Below are 9,281 nucleotides of genomic sequence, written 5' to 3' on the forward strand. Positions count from 1 at the left end.
TTCGTTATATGTGATATTTCATTGAACGTCACTTAACCTTTGAGTTTCTCGTAGTGTTAGTGATTTCAGAGCACTGTGGAAAACGAGAAGACGTTTTTATACTCTAGTGCGCATCAACACGAGTATCGTCACAAAACCCACAAAGGGTTACTGGTAGTCTATCGACGGCGTGCGCAAAACCGTTCATTGTCGATTAACGTTAAGAATCATGTCCGACTGGCCTATATGTTTGCTTCTGATATATACTTCTGCTCAATGGCAGCGAACACTCAAAGCGTCTCGGAAGCACTTCCCCTCCCGGTCACTTAACTCTCCGCTCGGTTTGCAGCAACGTGCATCAATGCAACATCCGCCTGAAGCCTCCCAAGAAGCTGCCGACGCCGTACGGGGGCCGCCTAGTGTGGCAGATGCCGGGCAAGAACAAGCTCATCGCCCACCTCAAGGACAAAGGCAAGATCAGGCACCGGAAACGCTGGTCGCAGGTCATGTACATGTACTACCTGCTGGGCCACAAGCTCATGGAGCTGCCCATCGACGTGAGCCGCAAAGCCGTCATGGCCGAGAACACCTTCATCCTGGCGCTGGACGGGGACATCAACTTCAGACCGCACGCTGTGCAGCTACTGGTTGACTTGATGAAGAAAAACCGTGGGCTGGGTGCTGCCTGTGGAAGAATCCATCCGGTCGGAACAGGTACCGGCCTATCACTGTGCATATATCTAGCGGTTATGCATTGCATATATATATATATATATATATATATATATATATATATATATATATATATATATATATATATATATATATATATATATATATATATATATATTTTTTTTTTTTAATTTCAAGCAACGGTTCTTTGGCAATAAGACCGACAAGATGTTAACCTTGGACCAGTTTTTAAGAATAAGCACACAGCATAAACCCTGCTTGCTGCTCGTCACTTTGTGTGCTTTTTAAAGGCGCCTGATTAACTGAAGTGACACTACACTACATTACACTAAACCGCACAGCAGGAATTTACCGTGAGGCAGCTCTTGAACTGGTAGCCGACTATTCGCATGGGACAAAACTAAGAAAACACGTATGCCAACTAGGACTATGATCAGCAACAAAAAAGTCTTAGGCAGGTATTCCTTCGGACTTGCTTGGGTCAGAACATGAGTTGCAACCACATAACGACGCAAGTGAAGAATATATATACTATGCATGCCTGCTCTGTTGGTGCTATCGCTATTCCTACATTGTTCTCTGCTCAGAGAGCACTGGACGCATCAGCAAGGAATTCTTGTGCGCCATTATTAGCTGATTTGGAACGAATCGAGCACGTGTATATATGCATCTTAGCACCTCTTGGCATACATCTGAGGCGAAGTACGCGCATGTATCCTCTGCAGGTCCCATGGTGTGGTACCAGAAGTTCGAGTACGCCATCGGTCATTGGCTGCAGAAAGCCACCGAGCACATGATCGGCTGCGTGTTGTGTAGCCCCGGATGCTTCTCCCTTTTCCGTGCCAAGGCCCTTATGGACGACAACGTGATGCGACGGTACACCACCCGCTCGGACGAGGCGCTCCACTACGTGCAATACGATCAAGGTACTATACACCTTGCGCTAACGCTGACACTAGGAATGACTCTTCGCATAGAGCTGGATGTGTCAGCTGTTGTGCAGCGTTCGAACACGCGCTACTGTGTATGCGGGCAGGTACTGGCTGGACACTACAATGCGAATGAGAAACAGCGCGTTAGGTTGTCACGTACGAATTTCCACTGCATGCTAGCATGTACCATCAGAAGAAAATTTTTCCACTGGATCCACATAAAATTTCCATATATTTCCGTATATAAATCCATATATTTTATGTACACAACTGTCATGGTCATTTGCACACGTGGCATAACCATAAATTATGCACAGCTCTCCGCATTCCACATAAAGCCGGCACCATTTACAAAAGGTGCCATAAGGGAGGCTACCGTACGAATAATATTGCCCGTTATTTTTCAAAGCAGAACAGAGTCTATACGAACTGCAGAGGACGATGAATCGCTTAATAACAGCTTGAGGGGCGAGTTGGTGCTGCATAGTACCCAGAAATGTGGCGCAACGAACACAATCACGTGAATGCGTGATTGTGTTCATTGCGCCGCACTTCTGGGTACGATGAATCGCTTACCTCGCTCTTATCAGTGGTCCAGAGAATAGAAGGCAAATAAAGCTTTCTCTCGCTTTTAACGGACGAGTGCATCTTACGCTTGCAGGGGAAGACCGTTGGCTGTGCACACTGCTGTTGCAGCGAGGCTACCGAGTCGAGTACAGCGCCGCTTCCGACGCCTACACACACTGCCCTGAAGGGTTCGGCGAGTTCTACACGCAGCGTCGTCGCTGGGCGCCCTCGACTATGGCCAACATCATGGACCTGCTGGGCGACTACAAACGGACCGTGGCCATCAACGACAACATCTCGTTTCCGTACATCATTTACCAGGGCATGCTCATGGTAGGCACCATCCTGGGCCCCGGAACCATCTTCCTCATGTTGGTCGGCGCCATGGTGGCCGCCTTCAAGATCTCCAATTGGATCTCCTTCTCGTACAACATCGTGCCCATTCTCCTCTTCATGCTGATTTGCTTCACCACCAAGAACGATATTCAGGTGAGCTGCCGCTTCTGTAATCTCAGCGGCCTAACCCCCCCCCCCCCCCCATCCCAGCTGTCTTTGGAATAGTTGATTGTTCACCTTACCATCTGCTCTACATATCCTGCGTGCCAAAGGAGCAAAAATACAACCACGATTAAGTTGTTTAATTATGGCCGCTCATAGTAGTTTGTTAGCGTTGAAAAATCCTGTTTGTACTAGTGACGCTGTTTGAACAAAAGAAGAAAGCGTCTATATAGTGTAGCTGCAGCATAGCTTCTGTACGAATCCGATTTTTTAGCAAGCATCATGTTTGCATGTAATAATGGCTTTCTTACGGGAAATGAGCATGCTGCACTTCGCACCAAGTAATTTATCGTATGGAGTGTATCATGCTGCCTCACATTTCTGTGCTTTTCTTTTCCTCCTGCAGATTATAGTGGCACAAATAATGAGTGCTTCATACGCACTACTCATGATGGCCGTGCTCGTCGGTACAGCCATCCAGATATCCGAGGACGGCGTCGGCTCCCCATCTGCCATTTTCCTGATATCTTTATCGGGCAGCTTCTTCGTAGCAGCACTAATGCACCCGCAGGAGTTCATGTGCATCGTGCCGGGCCTGCTATACTTCCTGAGCGTCCCCTCCATGTACCTCCTCCTGATCCTCTACTCCCTCATCAACCTGAACGTCGTCACCTGGGGTACACGCGAAGTCCAGACCAAGAAGACCAAGAAGGAGATGGAGGAAGAGCGCAAGCTCGAGGAAGAGATGACAAAGAAAAAGAAAAAGGGCGGCCTCCTGGGACTTCTGGACCTCGGAAACGCGAACAAGGACGAGAGCTTGTTCGGGTTTCCGGGATTGTTCTCGTGCATGATATGCTCAAATCCCAACAATCGCGAGGAGAAGGTGCATCTTGCCAGAATCAGCGACCAACTCGACAACCTTAGCAAGAAGATAAGCAGTGTCGAGCGGCAGCTTGAGATTGTGCACGGCGTGCCGCCTCCGAGACGCAAGCCTGCGGCGCACGGGCGCAGCTCGAGGCAGTCAGACGGTGGCCTATCCGTACTCAACGAGGACGCGGAAGAGGATGGCAACGAGTACGGAAGCGACACTTGCGGGTCCCTCAGCGAACAGCTCGGTGAGTACATACCACCTAAACTATTGGCTCACCTGATATCAGTCATATTAAGGTTTGCGCAGATGAGTGATGGGTGGTTACAGGAATTGTCTAAATTTACAAACTACTTCGGCTTTTGCGGGCTTAACAAAAGGCAAAGGAAATCGCACCTAGTAACATGGTAATCTAAATAGTTTGAAAGCGCGTAATTTAACAAGCTTCAGATAATAAACTGCCGCAGTAAGCCGCAGAGGCCTACTCCGAAGACGAGGAGCACATAACAAAGCTCTTCACGGTAAGGAAAAAAAAAAAGACTAATATCGCGTTGCATTTTTGTTTCCTTTGCGCAGAGCCACGCCAGGAGCGAGACGACCTAATCAATCCATACTGGATCGAAGACAAAGAGCTGAAAAGAGGAGAGGTTGAGTACTTGCCAGGACCAGAAATACAGTTTTGGAAGGACCTTATAGAAAAGTACTTGTACCCCATCGATGAGAACAAAGAGGAGCAAGCCCGGATTGCAGCCGACCTCAAGGAGCTGCGCAACCGCGTGGTTTTTGCCTTCTTCATGCTCAACGCCCTGTTCATCCTCATCGTCTTCCTACTGCAGCTCAACAAGAAACAGCTCCACGTTAACTGGCCTTTGGGAGTTAAGACAAATATCACCTTCATACCTGACACGTCGCAGGTGGTTATCGAGAAGGAGCATCTGCAGCTAGAGCCAATCGGTCTCATCTTCGTGCTCTTCTTCGCCATCATCATGGTGATACAGTTCACAGGAATGTTGTTCCACCGCTTCGAAACCCTGTCGCACATCTTGGCCTCCATCGAGCTGTCCTGTTGCCAACAGAAGGTGGAGGACGTCAGCGACGACGCGTTCATTGACCGGAATGCCATACAGATCGCCAGGCAGCTGCAAAGACTCAAGGGTATCGATGAAGATGACGACAACAGCGATGAGTACTTAGGCCCAGAGCGACTGGAGCGTCGGAAGACAATCCAGAACCTTGAGAAGCGCCGGCATCAAAGGGCACGGACAGGGACACTGGACGTGGCCTTCCGGAAAAGGTTTATGAGCATCAACGCTGTTGATACAGAAGGTGAGTGAGCTTGAATATGACAATCTTTATGGTTAAAACACATTGTCCAATGAGAACCATTTCAAAACACTAGGGCGAATGTATTCTGAGGAATTCTTGTTAAATATGTAAAAGTGCATTCTATTTACAAATCACCTCAAATAACTATTGCACATGCATGCGATCTTGTTTCACCATAACGCATAGGATGCAGTATAATACCTATTCTGTCACCGATAACCTTGTGATCAGCAAAAATAATTAGAAGTGGATGGAATTCTGCGAAAAGAGGAAAAATCTTGTTGAAAATTCTCACAAATACTTGTCACACCCCTCCTGTTCCACTGCACCTCAGTCATGTTTTCCGTTTATTGTAGGTCTGTTTTTTGTGTTTCACTGAAACAACGTGACTTGCGTGGTTGCAGCATTTCTTAATTGCTCGAGTTCGATTACACTCAAATCATTTCAGACTGCATTATACATTAAGACAGTATATATGCCTGACTTCACGGAGACACATCAAAAGAATCAACAGTTGTGTTTCATCTCTGCATTACTAGCAGTTGGCTAGAAGTATGGCCGACGGCATTCATATATAGCAACACAACCATCCTCAACGCCAACGTTTCTTATAGCCTGTAATCTCCCCACAGCCTGCGGTGTAGTATTTGTGAGCAGTATTCACGATTAGCGTTAACGCTGGTCAGTCATATTTTAAGCGCCATGCATGCGAGGTAGCTGTGCGCCAGCGGTAGTGAACAAGGCGTTGATATGTTTTCGTGTTAGCAGAATGTTTTAACCACTGTCGAGCGGCATTGTCTTAACATATGTGCTTAGTCTTGTCTAAGTGCTGGTTCCTTTAAAAGCATCTCCATTCCGTTATCTGTCCAGCCTTTCGCTTCAGATTCTACATCTGTCTCCGCAGGAACACCGGTGCTGAGTGGCCTGCGGCGCTTTAGCCGCAACCGGGACACGCTGCGAGCACTCGAGGTGCGGCGAAACACGGTGCTCGCCAACCACAGCAAGATGCAGACGCTGGGGGCCAAGAACCAATACTCGGCCGCAGCCGCCGCGGCCGCTGGCGGCTGCGGCCCTCCGGGCGTGCGCTCGCGCCACCGCAACAACAACATGCCCGCAGACCGCGTGTTTGCCGCCGCCAACGGCGAGGGCTACACCAACGACGCGTACGAGACGACCACGCCGGACGAGGACGCGTCGGCCGCGCGCCAGAGTCTACGACTTCAGGTCTACAACGACCGTAGGAGCAGCGTGGCGAGCTACGCCGAGGACTCGGAGAGCGTTGCGGCTCGCAAGCCGCGCCACAGCCACATGTGATCATGAACTAGTTGTAGGAGGGAGAAATGAACATTGTGTGCGTGTGTTGTGCGTACGTGTGTCTGTTGTGTAAGTATGCCTGTACTAATAACGGCTCAGCGCGGAGTCAATGCTCAGCGGCGATGATGCTCCAGCCGAGTCCTGTGAGACGTCGCCATCGTCGACCGTTCTAATATAAACACAAAAAATCAGCTTGCTTAAGGGAAGGCTCATTGAAGCGAATGCGACGGCTCACGTGCTGTTGAAGCGCGTCTTGGCGCAGAACTGGGCACGGGACGATTGGCAAAATGCGCTCCTGTTACTCCTGGAGACGTGACGCCTGCATGCGTTCATAATCAGTGGCTGATCTGGCGCTTGGTCTTCCATATTTCCATATCAAGATCAATGAAGTGGATGGCGCTTGCAATGTGAATACCGACCGGACAGTGAAATCGGACCTATACTTTGCATTGAGCAACCATAACTACGCACCTGTTTGCACGGGCCTAAAAAACACAGTATACTTCGGTGAATCCAAATACGGATGTTAAGGAGGTACCCTAGTTAGCATAAGCACAAGCCATTCAGAATGTACAAAAACTAGTCGAAATTAAGTGCTTCGAATATTTTTTCCAGGCACATATATGCCTATGCCTATGTCCAAGCAACATGCATCGTAAGAGAGGGGGAGAAAAATCAATTTCTTTCTGTGTTCTTTTTCACGTGGTTCTGCTTGCTCGTCTGTTTATCTATTCTACCCGGCACATCTCGTTAATATTCGCTGAACCTCTAGGAATGAATCGGTGCTGATCAAAGAAAACCGAACTCTGTGTCCGTCCTTTCTTGAGAGCTTCGACTACCGAGTGATCGAATTCGTCAATATTGACGGGCAATCGATGTTGGCGCGATCAAGATATATGCTTCAATCTAAATGCGTCGTTCCGCAACGTCGGTCAGTCACCGGTTATGAAGCGCTGAATACGGCTCTGAATGTGTATAGACGCCTTAGTGTCCCGATGCAACGCCGCTTGCCAGTAGAGGGGTCACAACAGAATTCACAAACTTGCATGGTTCTCCTATGAATAGAGAAGCGCGCCGACGCATGTGTGTCGAAGGCTTATTGCAGCTGTGACACTTTATACTGCGCCTATGTTAGCGCGCCCGAAAAATGGCTGAAAGAAATGAACCTCTTCTAGGCTAGAAAATCACAAAATGAAGCCAGCACAGATTGTTTATTCTTGTACTTGGGACAGACAAGTGATTCCACAGATGAATTAGGTAAAACTCCAAGGTTTACACAGTGTTGCGTGTTTTGATAAAGTTGTTATCACCGGTTACCTACTTTACTGCATGAAAACGCCACCGATGTTTAGATGAGGATTGAAAAGTTAAACCGTGTAGCCTTTTTTTTTTTTTCGGTTGTCTGTGACTTACATAGAAATGAAAATGAGCGATTATCCGAAAAAGAAAGAAGAGCAATGCTTTGTTCACTGTAGTGTGCCGCCGGCATTTGTGTTTGGAAGAGAGGAGTAACAAATAACGCAATTCCATAAAAATGCGTTTAAAAACAAACACTGCCGTTGTGACATTTCTAACGAAGCTCCAGTGTACACGCTACCATTGTTAAGACCTGTACCTATGGCGTGCTTATTTTTCGTCTTGTCACGAAGTTCCCGGCAATGCTGGGTAAATAAACTGATCACTGCCCATATCAGAGAGTCATGTGGTTATTAATTATTGTGATCAGCGTACACAGACTTACCAACAAAGACAAATATCTAGTATAATTACTGCCAAAGGTACTCACCGGAAAAGTTTCCAGTGGCAGTAACCCCACATGTCACGCCCCCTTCCGGCTTAGGGCGGGGAGAGCCTTTGACATACTACACGCCGCCTGTTGCCTAGGCTCCTGTTGGCAGCGCGCACGTTGCCATGGTTCACATGGTTCCAGGAAGCGCCATGCCATCTTGGTCTCCAGTGCACAATAGGTATCAGCAGTGCTCTTGCATTCACGTCAGAGACTCGTCTGAAGTGTCTGTTGGCGCATTAAAAATATAGGTAACCTTACGCCGCAGGAAATGCCCGAATTCGAACCGAAGAAAAAGTTGGCTGACAAAGATGAGTGCAGACCACCGTGAACCCACTATTGCTTCTCGCTAATGCATTTTGACTACAGTAATTTTACACTTACGTTAGCTGGGAACGTCTCAAGGTCGATGTACCGCGCTTCGCGTTTGCTACAATGACTGAGGTCCCACATTGTTATATGTTAAGCGTTGCGACCCATATCAACTCGATCCGACTGCCCACCTCGTCAAGTTCACGGTAGGATGCAAGGATGGAAGACTCGCACTCGCCCACTATAAATATGATTACCCAGAGCATTCAGCGCGGCCTCGCATCGGAGCATAGCTGCGCAGACGCCTGCAGGCGGAGCTTCGTGTCGTCTGCTACAGCGCAGAAGCGCAGCGTGCTTGCCTTTCTGTGATGCGCGCCGAGATGGCGTCGCGGGAGAATGCACTGCATTTACTGCAGCGTGTTTCCGTTGTTACTTTGTACGAGAACCCAGCGGCCTCTGTTCTCCGTACCACGACATCAGTAAAGTGTGTAAATTTCTCAACTGTGGTGTGGTTTAGTTTACGGGTTTAATGTCCTAAACTGCCTCACGCTACTGAGGACGCCGCAGTGGAGGACTTGTGATTGTTTCGGCCACTTACAGTTTCTATAAAACGGCTGCCTTTCGTTTTGTCTCCCTTAGCAGTGGAGCACTCTCCGTTAGCCAGTGTTGCGAAGCATACTCAGGACTTGACTGTATTCTGCGACTGTAAGTGGTTAACAGGGAACAGCTGCGCGTGCTGTCAAGGCGCATAAGACGTTTTAGTTCAGCAATTGCTAAGCCGTGAGCACAGAGATCAGTCTAGCGAGAAAGAACTCGCAGCTACTTGATAGTGTACTTCAAATTTTATTAAATAGCTTACTGAAATCATCAGAATTTGTAATGAGATTAATCAGAATGCGTTTATTCCACCATGCAATTTCCGGCTATATGCGTGTCACTGCTTGCAGTATTAAGCAGGCTGAATGACAATGTATTGTTGCGAACGCATTTCATGTCTCACTAGCGG

The 9,281-nt window shown here is 48.1% G+C and overlaps 1 protein-coding gene across 1 annotated transcript in view; it reads left to right on the forward strand.

The window, feature by feature from the left end:
- Positions 1 to 7,860, forward strand: part of kkv (hyaluronan synthase-like protein kkv) — a 91,203-nt gene extending 83,343 nt beyond the window's left edge. The window contains exons 10-15 of the mRNA XM_084595109.1: positions 329 to 693; positions 1,398 to 1,598; positions 2,266 to 2,660; positions 3,076 to 3,784; positions 4,114 to 4,863; positions 5,768 to 7,860. Coding sequence (XP_084451235.1) covers positions 329 to 693; positions 1,398 to 1,598; positions 2,266 to 2,660; positions 3,076 to 3,784; positions 4,114 to 4,863; positions 5,768 to 6,177 — 2,830 coding nt within the window. The 3' untranslated portion in view covers positions 6,178 to 7,860. The remainder of the gene's footprint in view (positions 1 to 328; positions 694 to 1,397; positions 1,599 to 2,265; positions 2,661 to 3,075; positions 3,785 to 4,113; positions 4,864 to 5,767) is intronic.
- The last annotated feature ends 1,421 nt before the right edge of the window (positions 7,861 to 9,281 follow it).

The sequence above is a fragment of the Amblyomma maculatum genome, chromosome 2 (genome assembly GCF_055883805.1).
Source record: "Amblyomma maculatum isolate TAMU_Amacu chromosome 2, ASM5588380v1, whole genome shotgun sequence".
In the NCBI taxonomy this organism is placed as follows: Eukaryota; Metazoa; Arthropoda; class Arachnida; order Ixodida; family Ixodidae; genus Amblyomma; species Amblyomma maculatum.